General features: G+C 52.3%; 2 protein-coding genes across 6 annotated transcripts in view; one reads left to right on the top strand and one right to left on the bottom strand.

The window, feature by feature from the left end:
• Positions 1 to 21,106, bottom strand: part of TSPAN9 (tetraspanin 9) — a 209,577-nt gene that overhangs the window by 65,356 nt on the left and 123,115 nt on the right. The gene's annotated exons all lie outside the window — the stretch shown is intronic.
• Positions 11,570 to 11,922, top strand: LOC100610889 (small ribosomal subunit protein eS27-like). The gene has a single exon (XM_009424638.4). The coding sequence runs from the start codon at positions 11,601 to 11,603 to the stop codon at positions 11,853 to 11,855; it is 255 nt and encodes an 84-aa protein (XP_009422913.1). The 5' UTR covers positions 11,570 to 11,600; the 3' UTR covers positions 11,856 to 11,922.

The raw sequence follows: 21,106 nt of genomic DNA, 5'->3' as shown, positions 1-21,106 counted from the left end.
AGACACACAGACAAACCAAAGCACAGACACGCACACGTGCAGTACTGCAGGACGGTCTCGGGGCTGTTACTCCATGCCCAACGCATCCTTGCAGCAAACTGCATAGAAAACATGCCACAAAAGCCAGGGAGGGTTGGAACAGACTCTGGAACAAACGAGGTCCCTGTCCCACATCTCCACGGGGCTTCAACATGACAGTCCCCAGCCCCATTCCCGTCAAATCCATTCGTGACGATCTCTGCCCAGGGCTGGCCATGCTGGAGGAGGCCTTGGCGGTGAGCTGTCTTCAAATTAGCCGGGTAAGGGGCACAGAATTTCACTGTAATTGGACATGTTTGTTCCAAGGATGACGACTACAGCACATTTCTCATGTTAATGTCGTCCAGCTACCCATGTACTGCAATTACTCTGCATCGATTTTAAAGCCGACCTAGCACAATAGTGGCTTCTAATTTGTAAGCAAAACCGCGGTGGCATAAATCAAACTGATAGAGGCGACGGCACTGACGCATGCTAATGGGGAGTTAATAGACAGGGGAGGACAGCTCAGGCACTCGGCTCCTGCAGGTCCCTCATCTGCCCGGTGGGCTGGCACAGTCCGCCCACACCCCACCCCTCTGCCTTAGCCTGATAGGCACTTTCCAGTGATGGCTCCCCGGGTCTGGATGGCCAAAGCTGTGACTTAGGGCCCCCTCGGGATCTCCGCCATAGGACAAACCTGCAGTGAGGATCAGGGTCAGCTGGTCTTTCATCCCAGGGTGGGACCTGGGGGGTGGTTTAAGGAGAGGGCTATTAGTCATGGTAGAACAAGGACCTGAAGAAGCCAGCACGGGTGAACCTCAGTCTCTGGTCCTCATTACCAGTTAATATTTCTTGAGGACCACTGCAGAAAGGGCCCTGCATCAGGTATGCTCTTGGCAGGAATGTGGGCTGCAGACCCAGGACACAAAATGAGCCATCCATCACACAGGCTTCCCCACACAATCTGATCAGCGTCACCTCTGGGCAGCATCCAGAGAGGCAGCCGGGTTTAAGGAACAGAGATGAGGCTGAGAGCCAAGACCCCTGTAAATCCATCCAGATGCAGTGCCATGGGGTGCCAGGGGTGGCCCATTAGCCTGGCAGACAGAAGGTCTTACGCCTGGAGATGTGTGCTGATAAATGCCCAGGAAGCACTTGCTGCTCATCCCTCTGCTACCACCACCGTCCAACCTGGACGAGGTTTCCGAGCCTGCCAGCATCTGCTTCCTGACTCTGAAAGTACAAGTTATGGACCCAAGACCAACCAGGCCTCATCTGTGATGGAGCCAGGGCCCTGTGTATAGGAAATGGGGATCCCCTCCACATGCCCCCCTCTTCCCAGGGCAGCTGTGGCCACGTCCCCTCCTTCTGCATGCCAGCAGGACCAAGCCCTGTGCCTTGAGCATAGTAAAAGTTCAATAAATGCTTATTGGAAGAATTTTCAGGAAAAGACAGTTAGAGAACCCTGTGTGGGTCTAAGGAGATACATTCATAACAGAGCAGCTAAGGCAGCTGGCCGCTTTCTTTCCAATACACTCTCGTCCCGTGTTCCTTAAACAACATGTTTTACAACATCGAAAGGAAAGCTGTAATTAGATGCTCAGGTATCTTTAAAACTTCTCTTTAGGCTGGGCACGGTGGCGTATACCTATCATCCTAGCACTTTGGAAGGCCAAGGCAGGAGGATTACTTGAGACCAGCCTAAGCAACACAGGGAGACCCTATCTCTACAAAAAATTTAAAAATTCACTGGGCGTGGTGGTACATGCCTGTAGTCCCAGCTACTTAGGAGACTGAGGCAGGAGTATCACTTGAGCCCAGGAGTTCAAGGTTGCAATGAGTTGTGATTATGCCACTGGATTCCAGCCTGGGTGACAGAGTGAGACCCTATCTCAAAAAAATTTTTAAGGCTGAGCACGGTGGCTCACACCTATAATCCCAGCACTTTAGGAGGCCAAGGCAGGTGGATCACCTGAGGTCAGGAGTTCAAGACCAGCCTGGTCAACATGGTGAAACTCTGTCTCTACTAAAAATACAAAAATTAGACGGGCTTGGTGGCATGCACCTGTAATCCCGGCTGCTTGGGAGGCTGAGGCAGGAGAATCACTTGAACCTGGGGGGCAGAGATTGCAATAAGCCAAATTCACGCCATTGCACTCCAGCCTGGGCGACAAGAATGAGACTTCATCTAAAAAAAAGAAAAAAGAGAAAAATATTTTAAATAAAAAATAACTTATCTTCAATGGAAAATAAACTGTTGTAATATGTTGCACAGTCTAGCCATGACAAGGCAAAGACTGTTTCATCCTTGCTTTTGTCTTTCCCAGTATAAGCAGATATTTGAATGAATAAATGAATAAGGGAAGGGACCAGTAAAGGATGGGTGCAAAACCTAGAGTGTGGTCCCAACAAGAGGACTGCCCTAACAACGCCTGCAGTCAGGACAGCCTGGAAAGTCTTGGCCACCTGCTGAGGGTGGCGACCCAGTATCCCGGTCCCTGTGGCTTCTCTCCCCTCCTCCCCGTACCAACAGCCAGCAGGCTTGCAAAAGTTCAGCCTGATGCTGAGTCTCCAGGACTCTCCAGTCACCAAGCCATAAAAGCAGACTTGAAATATCTCTCTGCATCTTTGGAAAAGAGCAACGGATGAAGGATGGCCCCAGAGTCAGGAACCACCTCACAGAGAAAGGCCAATGTGTTCCTCATCCAAGGTCTAAGATAGGAAGGGCCCTGTCCTCTGAACGGAAGAACCCAGAAATGACAGCCCTCCTTGGGCCTGCCTTCCCACCGAGAGCCCTCTGTGCTGGGCGGTGTGGTGCGCTCTTCCCCGGCAGCACAGGAAACAGGTCTCATATTATTTTGAGACAGCCCCGGCCCAGCACACCAGTAACATCCCCCACAGGCCAGGGCAGCAGGACTAAGCCTCCGGACTTGGGTCCTCCAGTGGGTCCCAGGAAAACATATCAACATCGGATTCCTCTGCAGATCTCTCCTATGCCTCCACCTCCCAGCCAATGGCCCGGGTGCAGCAGAATCGACGAAGCTTCACCTCTGCCTGCTCCAAAGAAGCATCTCGGCCAATATTTGTGAGCTATGCTGTGCCGCAGACTATGCAGGCACCGCTGGAGAGTCAGGAAGGTGACGGTCAGCCTCTGGGGTGCCCACCCATGCACCCTAGACCCACGCCTAACCCTGAGGGTGCTTTACTCCCAGTGAGACACCTCGGTCTGTTACCAGCCTGGGACAGTAAAGGGCAAAATAGTGGTTAAGAGCACGGAAGTCTTTGGAATCAGTCAGACATAAGGTAGCACAGGTTCAGAGCCTGGGCCACGGCGCAGCACGGTGTCAGCTTCAGAAATGGTAGCTGTTACAGGTAACTACTAATAAGGCCTCTTTGAAGAAACTTCCTAGATTCATTCCTTTTTTTTTTTTTTTTTTTTTTTTTTTGAGACAGAGTTTCGCTCTTGTCACCCAGGCTGGAGTGCAATGGCGTGATCTCGGCTCACTGCAACTTCCGCCTCCCGGGTTCAAGCAATTCTCCTGCCTTAGCCTTCCAAGCAGCTGGGACTACAAGCATGCGCCACTACTTTTTGTATTTTTAGTAGAGACAGGGTTTCACCACGTTGGCCAGGCTAGTCTCGAACTCCTGACCTCAGGTGATCCGCCTGCCGCGGCCTTCCAAAGTGCTGGGATTACAGGCGTGAGCCACAGCACCCAGTCTCATTCCTTTTTTTTTTTTTTTTTTAATAGTTTAAGTTCTGGGACGCATGTGCAGAATGTGCAGGTTTGTTACATTGGTATACATGTGCCATGGTGGTTTGCTACACCCATCATCTGCATTAGGTATTTCTCCTAATGTTATCCCTCCCCTAGCTCCTCGCCCCCCGACAGGCCCCAGAGTGTGTGATGTTCCCCTCCCTATCATTCCCTTTTTAAGTCATCCCTTCCACCTTCCCTCCATTTTTCTCTACTCATCTATATTCTCGAATCCCAGAGAAAGATGTACAAACAAATCTTTATAGTCTTCAAAGGATCTCCATTTGGGAGAGCTGCCTGTCTGGCTGACTCTTGGCTCCTGAGGCAGCAGGTGAAGGCGCCCTCCCTCCATCCTCACAGAAGGTCCGCCTTGGACAGGTGCCCGACCCACACCGGGAGATGGGGGTCGGTACTGCGGCTGAGCAAACACAGCTCCCGCAGGAGGTGCCACTCAACAGAGATAGGATAATGATGGTGACAAACTAAGGCAATGGCCACCCTTCCTTGAGTGTTGTGCTAGGACAGTCCCTGTGCATCCCACTCAACAACCGCACAGGGCAGGTTGCATGTCACTGTCATTGTTCACAAAAAGGAACAAAACTGAGTCTAGAGAGGTCGAACATTCTTGCTAGATCACACAGGCAACAGTGACTGACACCCAAGGCTGTCCAACTCCGAGCTTACACACACAGCCCCCATCACAGCCACTACACCGTCCGGCCTCCCCCGGCCGCCCACGGGTGGGAAGGGCCACCTGTAAGCCCTTGTCTCTGGCACATCGCTCTGTATTTGGGGCCTTCACTTCACAACAACTCAGACACAACAGAAAACAGACATCCAGCAAGAGTGGCTGGCTGGCTGCCTGAGTGGCCCTGACAGCTGACATGTCCACCATGGTTTTCTGCGACCTCTGACCTCTCTTTGGGGGGCTCCAGCTATATTCCAGAGGATGGATTGCCGGGGGGTAAAGGAAAAAGAGAAATATCAGGTTGTTTTTTTTAATGACCCAGATTCCAGCCAGATGCATTTGTTATTGGCAGCGGAGAGCCAGCGGGGCTAAGAACACAGGCAGCTGGTGATGTCTTAATCACTGCAGAGAGGAAGGGAGGCGGCCCGAGGCACCCAGCCAAGCGGGCTCAGCCCCCAGTGCTAGAGTAGCTAGCCTTCCCGGTGCCTTCTCCTTCCTTTCCCCTTCGCGTTTTTCCTCTCCTCCTCCCCATTCCCAGGTCCTACTTTTATCTTTTACTCCATCTCTGCCAAGGCCCTCAGGAAGGCAGCCAGGCCTGCTCCTACCGCCATCACCCCCGGCCCACCCAGGCTTGCCTGAGAAGGCCAGGTGAGAAGTCCTGGCCATCATAGCCCCAACCAGATCCCTAGCTAGTCTGGCCACTGCAGGCCCCAAAGGTCTCCTCCTGGCGGTCCTTTTGAGAGCTCAGTAAGAGGTTTCAAATCTAGTTTAAACATGCAGTCTCAAGGGAGCATCCTAAAAGCAGAGAACACGCCTCCTTCTCTTTCCTCCCTGACCTCAGCTGTGATCTCAAAGCACTCGGAGTTGTGAGCTCACTCCCCATCTGTCCTTTGCTCCCTGCCCCCGAGGAAGTTGGGGTTGGTGGGAGACACAGAACACCTCATTCTGCTGAAGAGAAAGCCAAAACAAAGCCTAGAGAAAACCAGGGCCCACAGAAAAAATGGGGGCTGAGCACAGGACGCAGGCATGCACACCCAAAATCTGTACACATCCTATATTGTCCTGCCAAGGAGCATGGCTATGCCACCCCAGAGGGTATCATTATCCCATGCAAAACTCAGCCGGCCCCAACACACCCACCACACACCACACAATGACCTGAAACCTCTTCATACAGTGTTTCAGTTGCTCCTTGAACCCATCTAGAAAGTAGTCTTATCATCAACCCATTTTATAGATGAGAAGGTCAAGGTTCTAAAAGTTAAGCACCTTGCTCTGTACTGTACACACAGGAAGTGGTGACACCGAGAAGCAAGCTCACCCATCCCTAGAGCGCGTGCTGTCTTCCCCATATTACGTCTCACTTTCCAGACCAGGCTAGAGAAGGCCTGGAAGCAGGGAAGGGACAGATGATCAGATGCTGGGGTGAAGGGGTGAAGGGGTGAAGGGATGCAGGCAGCAGACAGCTGAAGCCAGGGGAGTTGAGTCCCTGCGGGTTCTGGTCATCTTCTCCCCCTCCCAAAGGGAAAAGTCTCTGAATTCCCTGGGGAAAGTGAAAGGGAGTAATATGGTCTGGGGTGACTCAACTTCCTCCTCTCCAAGAACAAGCCCAAACAGGGCCCTCACCGCTGCCTCAATGACACGGGGCCTCTGGACATCACAGACCCAGCATGACAGAAGAGAAGGAGTGGCTCATTCCCAGCAACACTGGGCAGGATCTTTCCTGATGACACTTCCATAGCTAGACAGATGTCAGAGAAGCTGAGGGTGTCTCTGACCACCTCCCTTGCCGGTCACGTAGAGTGCAAGATCTAAGCCCAACCCCAGCCAACTCAGGGGACATTGCCATCAGGGACCCCAGGATGCTACACTTCAGCCCCTGGCATCCAAGGTCCGGGCATGAGGCCCAGGGGCAGGTAGAAGGCTCAGCTCCTCAGTTATCTCCTAAATACAGTGACGTGAAGAGAGCTCAGCAGGGAAAGAGCCACGAATAGCAGCCTGGGAACACCAAAGAAAGGGAACGATGAGGAAAAATAACTCCAGTAAATTAAACAGCCGGGCAACAGGCTGCCCTCTGAGCAGTCTCTCAGCCAGTCTGCCGCTTCTCATCTCCTCTCCAGCCCTTCCTCCAACTGCAGTTCAGGGGCCTACTCAGGAGGCTCAGCTTCCCCCAGGACAGTGGGCCCTTGGGGTGGTGGCCTGGCCTGGACCTTCACCAGGACCCAGGGAGCCCTCAGAGCCCTCCAAAGCAGGGGCCTTGGGGATCTGTGTCTGAAGGCTAGAGATGAGGGCCTTGGCCAAGGAGGTTCCACCTCCCTAGGGTGCCTGCAGAGAAAAAAGCCCACGTGGACGTTTTTGGGAAGCAGAGAAAGGCAGCAGGTGACCCCTTAGGGGATCCACATGGCTGAATCTGGAAGCCAGAACCACCTCCGGACCACACCTGTGACAAATGGGCTTCCAGGCCCACTAGGGCCACTCCGGGTTCCAGTGGGTTCCACCTCAGCCCTGCAGGCCCTGTGCCCAGTGGGACCTGGACACCAGGCACCCCATCTCCCTCTCTGTATAAGCCTCCCCACTGACGAGATGTGTTTGAGAAGAGCTTTGGGTGCTTTGAGACAGTACGAAAATCCTGGTAAAAGGGAGGCTTGACGCTGGAGAAGCTCCCCATATCCTCCCAAGCCCCGCCTCCAGAACCCCAACCACTCTGACCAGCGAGTGCCCAGTGTGAGCTTGGACATCTCAGGGGAGCAAAAGAGACGTGGACCCAGGGCCATGTGGGCACGAATGAGCCCAAAACCTACTCCCACATCTGGATGGTCCCAGCAGAAGCCATCTGGCTGCTTAGTCAGTAGTCGCAAGATGATCCAGCTGAGAGCCCCACGGGCAGATAGCCCAAGCAAGCAAATCTGTCCAACTCCTGCCAATCACAGCACAGACTCCCCAGCTCCCAGAGGGCCCCAGGGCTGGGGTAGGGGTGGGGTGGGGATGGGGTGGCTCTGAGCATGGACTGAGGTTACTTCCCAGCCCAGGACTCCAGGAGGGAGCAGAGGCCAGAGCGACTGAGAAGGAAGCAGGGCGACCAGGGATAATGGATCAACCGCTGGGAACATGGAGCCATGTCCCTGTGATTCCAGGATGCACAGGTTTTCATGCTCATCCCCGTAAGTCCCCAGACAGAAGAAATGAGCCTGAGCAAGCCAGACAGAGAGGTCCCGGTGGAACGTGCTCTGGACCAACCTACGTTCTCCACTCTGATACAGGCTGTGCCGGGCCCACCACGGAGCCTGGAGAGAGCAGCAAATGGCAGCTGGAGGGAAATGAGGGGCCCCTCCCACCCCCACACTTCCCAGACAGCCCACAAGTGGGGTTCCCCAGGTGTCAGGCGCTGGGGTGCCTCAGCAGGCAACTGCAGGAGCCAGCAACATGACTTGGGGCTGCCTGGTGGAGAAATTCCCCAGGGAACAAATCATTGCACAGCTTTAGGGCCCTCTAGGAAGGCTGAGAGATGGGATGGAAATAGATACAGAGAACAACAGGAAGTCATGAAAAGAAAAATAAGCTGGCGATCCTGATTCCAATCAGCAGAACCCTTCCTAGGCCTCAGAGTACTTTCAGGATCACCATCCCATTGCAGCCCACTGACAAGGCTCCCAGGTTGGCCAGGCAAGTTTGATTAAGATTTGATTCCCACCTTATGGAAGAGAAGCTGAAGTCAAAGATCCTCCCAGGGAGGCAATGGCAGAGCAGCAGGGGAGCCCAAGCCTTCCCCCAGCCAGCTATGGCCTGTGGCGCTGGTGCACGGACACCCCCTAAATGTGTGCAGTACTTTCCAGTTTAAGGCACCACCCTTCTCTTGGTTTGGATTCTCACAACCACCAGAGAAGCGGGTAGGACAGGTTCTTGAATCCACACACAAGGTAAAGCATCCCTGGCTTTGAGCCATGAGTTTAACGGGGAGACTTGGGGATGGGGGTGGGAAGGGTATGTGTTTGTTTCCTAAAGAGGTAGCAGGTGGGAGCGCAGGCCAGGGCCAGGGGATGAGGGAGGTGGGCTGTCAGGGGCTGCCCTGGGTAGAAGGGCACAGTGAACAGAGGAGAGCCGGGTGAGAGGCAGGCAGCACCAGGGAACAGCCCCGAAGACGTGTTCAGGGGGATGGGGGGAAGGAGGAAGAAACAAGAACGCTCTTCCTAATGAGGATCGCTGGAGGGAGGAATTGGAACAATAGTAATTAAGGCTTCTAACAATAGGAAGGAGCCGCGACAGTTGTGTGTGTCAAACAAGGTGCAGAGCTTCTCCCCAGCGTAGCCAGGGTGCTTAATACGGCAGCCCGCCCCCTCATTACCTGCTTAGAGGGCGTGAAGGCCCTCCCCTGCAGGGGGGAGGGCGTGTTCAAATCAACTGACTGCTGTGGCTGTGGCCCCATCTCCTGCCCAGGCCCAGAAACGACTTCCCTTTCTTGCTGCCCTGAAGTGGGAAATGGGCTAACAGGGAAGATTCTCCCCCCACCACTAAGCAAGGAACTGGAGGTCCGAAGAGGCAAATCCAACCGGAGTTCGTCCACCCTGGAACCCAGCGCTCCTGTCCCGACCCAGCCCCGCGGCAGGCAGCCGCTCACTCCAGGCCTGTGAGCTCCAGGAATGGCAAAATCTAGGGCAGCTTTGTCCAGGCAGTGAGTTCCAGCACACTGAGCACACACGCAGTCCAGGTGAGGCAGTCCCCTCTCAGTGTCACCACCTATGAGACAGAAGAAACTCATCCCTGGTCCATCACTCTACCGACGCTACTATGAGGATAAGGAAGATAAAATATCTCAATAATCATCAGCTCCTTAAAAAGACAAAGGGAACAAAAGAAACATATACAACCACAGAATGTCAGGGCCCAGAGAGACCTCAGAGATGAGCTGGTCCAAGTCTACATTTTCCAGATGTGGAAACTGAGGCCCAGAGAGAGAAGCAGTTTGCCCAGGATCACACGGCTAGTTAGCAAGCATGCCGGGGACTAGAACCCAGGTCTCTGGGATCAACTCCCTGCTCTTTTCCACTCTGCCACTTTGATCCCAGATACAAGCGAGAGTTAACTGGCATGCATCTTCCAAGAAGAGCTGCACACCTGCACTTGTAGGAGTGGGGAGGAAATGCAGGATGCATGGCCAGGCACCCCAGGATCCCGCAGGCTGTTTGGGTGGCCACCCAGCCCAGCCCCTCCCTGCCCCAAGTTGTGAGAAGTCTCCATCTAGGTGGGAAGACAGAAAGCTAATCGGCAATGCAGAGAATCTTGTCAATATTCCTCCCACAGCTCCTGAGTAAGACCCACAGCCCTCTACGGAGTGGCTTTTGTGAAATATGCACTTTTCAGACTCCCCTCCTCCCAGCAGGCAGGCTGAGAAAGGGACAGGTGAAGGGGGGCTGGAAGGGGGAGGGGGTGCTTCGCTGCAGCTCTCTTTAGCTGCCATAAATGGGAACAAAGTGAGCACCTCATGCACTCAGTACTGCATCAGCGTTCCTCCCTCCACCCTTGCTCTCTCCTGAGGGTCCCTGAACCTCCTCCCCAACCAGGCCTCTGAGCCCCAGGGACTGGTCACAATGAGTGTCCTAAATGGCTCAGACATCAAAGAGCTCCTGCCCAGAGCCCAGGCTTATCGGCCTGACAAGCTGTCGCTCTGATTTGGGTCCAATGAGCTCTTGCCAACAAGCGGGGGAAGCCCCCATTGAGAGGGCAGGGGGCAGAGTGAGGCTTCAGAACACACCCGCCCTCACTGTACAGAGAACAGAAGGCACAGGATCCTCACCGCCAGCAACTGCCGTTTGCTTAGAGACCCCTGCAGACAGACTCCCCAGGTTGCCCGCCCAGCCACAGTCCCATGTCCTCCAGACCTTCCTCCACCTGGCGTTCTTTAATGCCCTTCCCCGCATGATCCAAAGTGCCATTGCTAAAAGGGGTCTTCCGCAACCAGCACACTGCTGTACCCAAGCAATTCCTAGCGCTCCACAGATCTGTTTGACACCCTTTGCATTAGCCCCTTTCTCTGGCTTCCAATATCACCATGTTTTTCCTGCCTTCTCCTTCTCCACCCTCCCCACTCCCTCTGCTTGTCCACAATCCCTTCACCGGATAGGCATCCTCCCACGTTGTACATCTTCCATCCTCCAGATCCTCGAGCCCTCTCCTTTTCACCCTTCTCATAGTCCCTGGAGAGCCTGCCTCCTCTACAAACCCTGTTCTGATCAGAAGACAGATGGCAGGTGCGGGACATGAACACAGACACTAGGCCCCCCTTGCTAGGCAAGAGCACTGAGCACCATACCTGGTGCTCACCCCTGACCTGCACCCACTAGAAGACTAGCTGGCTAGCGGGCTCCTCCACCCTCTCACCTCTGGGTGCCCCATTCCCTCATCAGGTCTGCAGTGCGTGTGCACAAGAGCTCAGCTGAACCCTGGGGGAGGGTGGCAAAGCATGGAAGATCAGAAGTCTCTAGGCTAGATGCAGTGGCTCACACCTGTAATCGCAGCACTTTGGAGGCCAAGGCAGGAGGATTGCTTAAGGCCAGGAGTTCAAGACCAGCCTGGACAACACAGGGAGACCCTGTTTCTACAAAAAATTTAAAAATTTAAAAAATATATAAAAAGAAGTCTCTATATAACATAAGATGTATAAAACCTTCATGAAACTTTACAGAAAGACATTAAAGAAGACCTAATGTATGGTGAAATATACCATGTTCATGAATAGAAATAGATAAGTAGAATACTATTCATATTCATGAATAGAAATATAAAGATAAGCCGGTCATGGTGGCTCATGCCTGTAATCCCAGCACTTTGGGAGGCCGAGGCTGGCGGATCACGAGGTCAGAAGTTCGAGACCAGCCTGGGCAACATAGCGAAGCCCCATCTCTACTAAAAATACAAAAATTAGCCAGGCATGGTGGCACACGCCTGTAATCCCAGCTACTCGGGAGGCTGAGGCATAAGAATTGCTTGAACCTGGGAGGCAGAGGTTCCGATGAGCTGAGATCGTGCCACTGCACTCCAGCCTGGGTGACGGAGAAAGATTATATCTCAAAAAATAAAAGAAAGAAATACAAAGACAGCAATTTTGCTTTCCGGCGGTGACGACCTACGCACACGAGAACATGCCTCTTGCAAAGGATCTCCTTCATCCCTCTCCAGAAGAGGAGAAGAGGAAACACAAGAAGAAACGCCTGGTGCAGAGCCCCAATTCCTACTCCATGGATGTGAAATGCCCAGGATGCTATAAAATCACCACGGTCTTTAACCATGCACAAACGGTAGTTTTGTGTGTTGGCTGCTCCACTGTCCTCTGCCAGCCTACAGGAGGAAAAGCAAGGCTTACAGAAGGATGTTCCTTCAGGAGGAAGCAGCACTAAAAGCACTCTGAGTCAAGATGAGTGGGAAACCATCTCAATAAACACATTTTGGATAAAATAAATAAATAAATAAATAAGACAGCAATTTTCCCTGAGATGATGAATGAATTCAATGAAAGGTCAACCAAAATATCAAAAGGGTTTGGGGGAAGAGGCTGGCTGACTGATTTTTGGTGAAACAAGACAAACTAATTCTGAAATGTATGCAAAAGAACAAAGGGCCAAGAACAGCCAAAATACTCTTGAAAAAGCATAAGAGGAAAGGATTTGCCCTACCAGATATTGAGACTTATTATAAAGTTGTAGTAACGAAGACAGTGTGGCATCAGGATAGACAAACAGTCCAGTGGCAAAGACCCAGGCATACACAGAAACACAGGTGGCGGTACAGGTCTGTGGGGAAAGGTGGACTAGTTAATCAATGGAGCTATGGAGGAAAAATCAGAGGCCTATCTTATATACAAATATAAATTCCAAATATACTAAGGACTTAAATATAAAAAGAAAAGCTTCCAGAAATCAGTCCAGGAACTCATCTTCAGTCACTTATTCATTCAACAATTCACAGGCACTGATTATGTTGCGACAAGCACTGTCTTACTACCAGGCTGTAAAGCTGAAGCAGGGCGCCGTGGCTCACGTCTGTAATCCCAGCACTTTGGAAGGCCGAGGCAGAAGGATTGCTTGAGCCCAGGAGGTTGAGACCAGCCTGGGCAACATAGGGAAACCCTACCTTTACAAAAAATACAAAAATTAGCCAGGCTTGGTAGCACGTGCCTATAGTTTGAGCTACTCAGGAGGCTGGTATGGAAGGATCACTTGAGCCTAGAGAAGTCAAGGCTGCAGTGAGCCATGATTGTGCCACTGCACTCCAGCCTGGCTGACAGGAGTGAGACCCTGCCTCAAAAGGAAAAAAAAAAAAAAAAGACATCCATGAGATAGCATGTATTTCTTAAATACATAAAAAGTACAGTCTAACAAAGAAGAGGCTGAAAATTTGACTATATTACAATAAAGAATTTCTGTTTACCAAGAGACCCCATGAAGAAAGTGAAAAGACAAACTATAAACTGGAAGCTACATACTGTTTGCAATACATTTAATTAACACATTAGTATTCAAAACATAAATAAAACTCCTAAAAATTGTTAGAAAAAACGCAACTCAATAAAAAATGAACAAAAGACAAACATGCATTCACAGAAGATGAAAGAATGGCTAAGGAACATATGAAAAGATGTGCACTAGTGATCAAAGAAATGCAAATTAAAACCATTATAATATAGCATTTTACATCCACTGTACTGGAGAATGCCAAAAACCATTCCCCATTGACTCTCCACTGGTGGGAATGTCCACTGATACATCCTCACTGGAAAACAATCTGGCATTATCTAGGAAAGGTGGCAGGTACATATCCTGAAGCTCCACGGTGCCATTACACTCCTATATACCCAGAGCAGTGCTCCTCAAGGTGTGGTCCATGGAACTGCTTCATGCTTAGAAACTTTTTTTCTTTTTTTTTTTTTTGAGACGGAGTCTTGCTCTGTTGCCCAGGCTGGAGTGCAGTGCGCGATCTCGGCTCACTGCAAGCTCGGCCTCCTGGGTTGACACCATTCTCCTGCCTCAGCGTCCCGAGTAGTTGGGACTACAGGCACCCGCCACCACACCCGGCTAATTTTTTTTTTTTTTTTTTTTTTTTTGGGACAGAGTCTCACTCTGTCACCCAGGCTGGAGTGCAGTGGCACAATCTTGGCTCACTGCAAGCTCTGCCTCCAGGGTTCATGCCATTCTCCTGCCTCAGCCTCCCGAGTAGCTGGGACTACAGGCGCCCACCACTGTGCCCGGCTAATTTTTTGTATTTTTAGTAGAGACGGGGTTTCACCGTGTTAGCCAGGATGGTCTCGATCTCCTGACCTCGTGATCCGCCCGCCTCAGCCTCCCAAAGTGCTGGGATTACAGGCGTGAGCCACCGTGCCCGGCCCACGCTTAGAAACGTCTATAGCAATCTGACATTGCCAGAACACCCCAGCACACCATCAGCTGACTCACTCAGGTACAGCTGAGCTCGTCAGGCAAGACACGTGTGCTCTCAACCGTGTACTAGTCACGTGCAGCAGGACCACCTCTGAGAACTGAAAACTTAAAAGACAGTCCTCCACCACAGATACTTCCAGAAGCACTGTCCTAAAGAAACGCCTCCACATGTACACCAGAAGACTTATACGAGAATGTTTACAGAAGTGTTGTTTAGAAAAAGGAGGAAATAACCCAAATGTTCATCACCAGAAGAATACACCTGCAGCACATTGATGTAATGAAATACCAAGAGCCATGGAAAGGTGTGCACTATGGCCACAACTATCAACGTGCGTGAATCCAGAAACACAACGCTGAATTTTTAGTTTTTTATTTTTATTTTTTTGGGATGGAGTCTCACTCTGTTGCCCAGGCTGCAGTGCAATGGTGTGGTCTTGGCTCACTGCAACCTCCGCCTTCCGGGTTCAAGCAATTCTCCTGCCTCAGCCTCCTGACTAGCTGGGACTACAGGCATCCGCCACCACACCCGACTAATTTTTGTATTTTTAGTAGAGACAGGGTTTCACTATGTTGGCCAGGCTGGTCTCGAACTCCTGACCTCGTGATCCACCCGCCTTGGCCTCCCAAAGTGCTAGGATTACAGGCATGAGCCCCTGCGCCTGGCACAACGCCGAATTTTTAAAACTACATCCAGAACTATTCTGTTTACCAAAAGTTGAAAAATCAGTCAAACTAAATGATGCCGTGTTTAAGAATGCCAATACATGTGGAGTACACTTCACACAAGATTCAAAGAGAATGGTCCTCTCTCAGGCAGAGGATGGGGGTCACAGAGGCTCATGGGTATAGAAAGTCCTCTATTTCATAAGCTAGGCTTCTAAGTGGGTAGGCGTTTGTTTTATGATTTTTTTAAGTACGTGAATTTACATATGATGTATTTTACAACTGTCACTTATTTTGGGTGACGGTGTTTCTGGTTGGGAAAGTGACCCGGACCTGGAGCCCTGTGTGCTCTGTGTCCTGGTCAGCCCAGGTCACAAGCCAAGCTGGCCAGTGGAATCCAACATCCACCGAAGGGCCTGTGGGGGCCCCACACTGTGACCACCAGCCCAGCTGGCTGGGTCCAGGCCCCACTTGTCACCCCTAGGACAAAGGGAGGCAGAAGAAGTATGTGGAGCTGCCCCTTCTGGGAGGCCCAGAGGCATGGCAGGTGCACCTGCAGGCCTTGGGGTCAGAGACCACATCCTTCTCCCTACCTATAACTCTCATTCCAAGAAACCCCCCTGGCCCTCCCAGCTGCCCCCATTCTCCCATATACCCCGAAGGCCCGAAGACATTCAGAGCAATCCCCAGCCCAAGCGACACTTGGGGATCCTCCCAGGGCTCCAACGCCCTGCCTGGCATTGTCATCCAAGCGGTCCGTACTCCAACCCGTGGGCACCTAACTTCCTGCTCACACGCTCTCACTGCAGGAGCGACAGTAATACTAACAACCACAGCTCCTGCGCACGAAGTCCAAGGCGCCAGGCCTCCTGCTGAGCAGTAGACCTGCATCATGCACACAGCACCTCCTGCAGGCCTCAGCACGGACCTATAGGAGAGGTGGTACAGTCCAAGGTGAGGAAACCAGATAGCAAGAGGTTAAAGGAATACCTTCAAAACACAGCCCTCACTTCTGGAGGCTCCCACTCAGGCGGGGCTTTGTTCATGTAAAAGCTGCCTGGCTGATGCGAACATCCACTCTAGTGAAGAACCCCTGGAGTGGAAAGAAAGCTACCTGAAAGCAGGGCCCTGTCCCTCTCCTCCTTGGCCGGTCACCCACCCCGCACCAGCCACTAAAACAGGGCCTCTCTGCGTGGTCCTGATGCAGTGAGCTAGCCACTGCAAGGGAGATTTGAAATCCTGCAGCCTCCCCTGCCCAAGGGCTTCTCCAGTTCTCCTGGGAGCCTCAAAGTTTGCTGGGGTGCACAGGAGAGGAGATAGACCCCACCTGAATCAAACCAGGGACTCACTAAGTGAGAAGAGGTTTCAGATCTCCCCTGATGTCCCATGGCTGGTTAAAGAGTCGAGTCAGAAGCCACATCTCGACCTTGTGCTGCTCCCCCGCCTGACCGTGTGCCATTTTTAACATCCCTGCCAGGAGCGGACCCCAACCCCCCACCACTTCTGCTGGCAGATTAGCTTTCAAATGTGAGCAGAGACAAAGCTGGCTCAGAAGACTTAACTCTGCCCGATGGGTTTAGCTCGGCTTCAAAGCTTCCTAACTGGAACCAAATAAACAGGCATATCACAGCTGGATGGGAGAGGCTGGAAAGGGGGGAGAAAACAGGGGCATCTCTCTAAAGCTGGATTACCTACAGTGACAGCTTGAGCCCGAGTGACACAGCAAGACCTGTCACGGTGGTCTCTGCCAGAAAAACAAAACAACCCTGTCCTAGGAGCCCTGGAAAGCCAGCATCCCCAGGCACTGCTGCAGTGCCCCTCAACTTCGGAACCCACTCCAAACTCTCCACCCCCAGAAGCCATTCCTGAAGGGTGCCACCAGACTGGCACGACCCTTTGTTTCTCTGGGTTCAGCCCACTGCATGTGTCCAGCTGGTGCTGTCTCCCCCTTGGACTGCTAGCTCTCCCCTGGCATAGGCTCTGGACCATTGTGTTCTCTCTTCCCACCCTTCTCCCTGCCCTGGACCCCCTAGTCTGATCTAATCAGCAAACTCCTATTCATCCTTCAAAACCCAGGTGTCACTTGCTCTACTCTGTTATCTCTATATCTTGTCTCTATTACACAGTATTAGTTACTCCATTAAGGAGCTCTATTAAGCAGCTACCACTCAGAACTGTAATGATCTGCTTATGTGTCTGACTTCTCCATGCAACTCTGAGCAGCTCAAAGTCCCGGCTTACGGCAGGTGCTCAACTAGCCACAAAGCATCTGCCAGCCCTTTCGGTGGAAGAAACAGAAAGGCCACAGGATTCGCTGATTCTTTCTTTCAAACTAAAGAAAAAAAAAAAAAAAAAAAAAAAAGGAAGGCTCTTTTTCTCGCCTCTCTTACTGACAGGAATAAACATTTCAGAGCAGGAGAGTCAGAAAGTGGCTGTGTGGGTGTAGAGGGGAGGAAAGGACAAGTCAGGCCACCAGGGCTCTGGGTGCAGGCCTGCTGCTGCCTCACCCTAGAATGCTCTCACCTCTCCCTTGGCAGCCCTGTGTTCAAATGCTCAGCGCAGGACGGGCCAGATGACCTCCCGATTCCACGACTTCCTGGCACGAGAAAACTGATCCGCCCTCTGCGAGCCCAGTCAGCCCATTCTCACCAACCGGAGGATACTGTGCACAGAGCGGGCATTCAGTAAATAGCTGTGGCATGAGTGAATGGACCCAACTGGGACCCCAGCACCCTGATAAGCCACAGGAGGCCTCTGGCCACAGAGTCTGCCACCAAGTTCAGCCAAGGGCAGCCAGGCGCATGGAGATAGGAGCAGGGGAGGACGAGGCCTCTCCATTTGGGGAAGAGGCCGGAGGGTGTTTTCTGTGCTCTTCACGGGCCAGGGTGGAGGGCCCAGCGGCCCTTTCCTCAGGCTAGAGCGAGCTGCTTACCCTGTTTCAGCTGGGACTTTCTCTTCTCTACCCGCCTCCTCCCCACCCCCTCCTGATTGACACCAATGCTTGCTCTGACAAGATTTAAAAATAGATATTAAGACAAGGAAGTTTAATTTTTAATGCTGTGGAGAGGAAGTGAACACAGACCTGGCATTCCCTCACGGCCACATTCCAGGAGTCTTGGGGTATCTGCCAGGCCCCGCACCTGTCCCCCTTCCCCCAGCAGAGGCCAGCCTGAGCCACCCTTAAGATCTACTTGTTGCAGCCCCTAGGAAGACAGCCTGAACCCCTCACACCTGAGCACTCTGGCGGGGGGGCCCTAAGTGCCTCTTGCTGCCCAGGTTACCCTGTGTCTCCTCTGCCTGGAGATGCCAGGTGAGGCCAGGTCTGAACCCGAGCTCCCTGCTGGGACCCTTGAGCCCACTCACTACTCCTGTTTTCAGACAGAAGGCACCCCATAGACTCCTTATGACACTCTAGGCCACCCAACACTGACCATGCACAGACCCCAGCCCAAGCCCACAGAGGCACTCGTGACATGGCCGAGCCAGTACTAAGCACGTGCCACCAATGCAGCTGGAGAGCCCGACCATGCTGCCTGCACCCTAAGACAGCCAGCGTCTGCGAGGGCCCTGACCTCACTTAAGGGAGTTTAATCAGGGCCCCATCAGCACTCTGCCCGGGGCCACCCTGCGCCAACCTTTTCCCTGTTCCAGCAGGCTGGCTGAACACGGCCTCCTCAGCTAATTAGCCTTCATTAAGGGAGCGATCCACAAGGAATAGGCTTTCCAATGGGCCAGAATGTCACTGCTCTGCCAGCCATAATTTAAAGTGATGGGACAGCTCTGCTGGCAAGCATGAAAAATGACCATTATCCTAAGTAGCAATTATGCCAGCAGCCCCAGCCCCGCCCCCACCCCTCCACATCAGACAGGAACTTGATTTGGGCTGGGAAGAGCTGGACGGGATCAGGACTTGCTGCCCCAGGAAGGGTACACATGACCCCAGCATTCAGAGGTCCCTTTTCCAGCCCACCCCTATACGCTCTTCTCTACTCACAGTTTGAAGCTCCGAGTCTCCTTTGCCCTCTGGGAGGGGCTTAGAATCATTTAATCTCTACTACCAGTATTCTACCAGATGGCCCCGGGAGGACCCAGAGATGGGGCTGACTGAGGAAAATGCCCAGATGGTTTTCACTGCTAGGAGAAATCCCTTAGGGTGGGTGTGCTTACTGGGGAACAGGATCCTCAGTATGGGGAAACTTTTATCCCAATTCAAATCTCCTATTCCCTATCCACCTAGAAGCCAGCATTGTCTTTAGCCCTGAGAGTCGGGGCAGGGGATGCAGAAGACAAAGAGGAGATGGGACTCAGTCAGGAGTGACCACTGACTCCCTCTCCTCTACCCTCACCTTGCTGCCCTCCTGGAGGCCCCAGATTACCACAGTGCACTGGGCTGCCAACATGGCTAGAACTGTCTGGTTAAAGTCGCAGTGTCAGGAGCAGACCTGGACCCCCACAGGCAGGCAGGCACCCAGCAGCCTGTGAGGCACCTGCCCTTTTCTTAGTAAGGAGGAGGACCATGGGCTGTGTGGCTCCACCTGCCAACCTACCCCCAGTGATGTCACCCAGCCCTCACCAATACTAGTACCCTAGAAGCTCCACCCAGTGGTGAGGCACCTATGCACGCCTGTGAAGGGTTGCAGTGTACGACAGCTGCACCTCTCTTCCACATGGGAATCCTCCCAAGCGCTCAGAGGCACGGGGCAGGGTGGTGTGGCGGCAGCGGTGAGTTTGGAGAAATACCGGGTAGGCTCCGGGATCTATGAGAAGAGTTCTATCTATTGATCGCAGCCCTCAGGTTCAACTCTAATCCTTCAGAAAAGCCTCCTTTTTGGATCTGAGCCACAAGACTACAACAAGTTAAGGCTACAAAATTCCTAACAATTGCACCCGGTCCCAGAGGGCTGGGCTTGACCCAGCCTGCATGCTCCCCCTGCCCCCCTGCACAAGACAGCAACAGAGGCCTCCCAGGGACCCTGACTCATCAACACCCCACCCGCCTTTGAGGTTTTCCCTTCCCATTCTGCTCTTTCCTCTGCTCCTTCCCTAGTATCAGGCCAAGCACCAGCCTGCAGGAAGCCTTCATTTGAGTGGAGCACAGTGACCCACAGCCCCTATATCCTGGCCAACACCCTGCTGCACCTGCTCCTCCACCTCCCGATAAACACAGTGGCAAACACTCTTACACACAAGCATGAACTTGTCTTCTGCTAAAATCCCCATCTTACCTAAGGTCTATGTCTTATTTAATCATCTCATTTGCTACTAGCATACAAGAAGTGGGTCTTGGAGATTCAATTTTTCCCTGCTTACAGCATGTCATGGGAATTCTGAAAATATTAAGTAATCAGAAAAGTCAGAATCCAGGAGAGAACAACTCCTTGCCTGGTAAAGAGAATGTAATCAGTACCTTCTAATTAGGAAGCGACAGCAAGTTCTCTCGCTATCAACCGTAACGAAAATATATTCCACCAACTAGCTCATTAACCTCTGCCAAGGTTTTAAGGGAAGATGGGAAGAATTGCTTGTCATCCCATAGCTATGGCGCTAGGAGAGCCTTTATCAGAGGCAAGCGTGAGATCTAACTTCTCTTCCCCATCAAGTGGAACTCAGGAACCACTACCACATGACAACATGTTGTGGATTTACAGCTCTGACCCTCCATGCATTCATTCACAAACATATAATGAGGGCCTACAACGTGCAGGGTACAGATCACTGTACTAGCCAGTGAGGAGGTCGCCAAACCACGTTGGGCTCATCCTGGAGAAGAAAGGCACCGCAGGCAGTTATACCAACTCCGGCCAGCAGGTGGCAGGGTGGGGGTGGGGAGGAGTGAGCGCAGCTGAGTGGGGTTACAAGCCCCAGGGTCTTCCTAATAAGGCTTAATATAGGCAGGGTGGGACAAAACAAAAAGATAAGTTGGGACTACAAAAAAGGATGGAGAAGGAAGCTGTGAACAATGAAAAGGACAGCATTCGTGTGAATCCAAAGGCACCAGGGAAGCACACAGCAGTACTTGGCTGACAGATGCTGGCAGATGGGTCACAGGACCAGGAGGCACTGGCCCACAAGGCAGCCAGAGACATTCCAGTGGTGCTCGCCACCAGAAAAAGAGTGAGACTATCTGCCCCAGCTTCCATAAAACTCTAGGCACATGACAGGTAACATCCTACTAGGGTGGCTGGAGGGCCCAACCCATGGTGACAACTAGGGGAATCCAACTCAAGTCACCTCAAACCAGTCTCCTTGGAAAAGCAGCCCACACCCCAGGCAGGGAGTGGGGCTTCTCTCCCCAAGAGAGAAGATGAGGATGCCTGCCCCCACCCCAGATGGCATGTAACTAGTGACGTGAGGACAAGCAGGGAGACCATCACGACAGCCCCTATTGGACTGGAAAGGAAGTCCAGTCCTTCAGGGACCAAGTGATTTGCCCAAGGTCACACAAGAAGCTAATGCAGAACCAAGACTAGAGCCCAGTCTTCTTCCTGCGCTTGTCATTCTATGGGAAAAGTCACCCCTCCACACACACCCCCGCCCTAAAAAGTGTT

Source organism: Pan troglodytes, chromosome 10 (genome assembly GCF_028858775.2).
Source record: "Pan troglodytes isolate AG18354 chromosome 10, NHGRI_mPanTro3-v2.0_pri, whole genome shotgun sequence".
Taxonomy (NCBI): domain Eukaryota; kingdom Metazoa; phylum Chordata; class Mammalia; order Primates; family Hominidae; genus Pan; species Pan troglodytes.
This window is presented reverse-complemented; position numbering and strand designations above follow the sequence as displayed.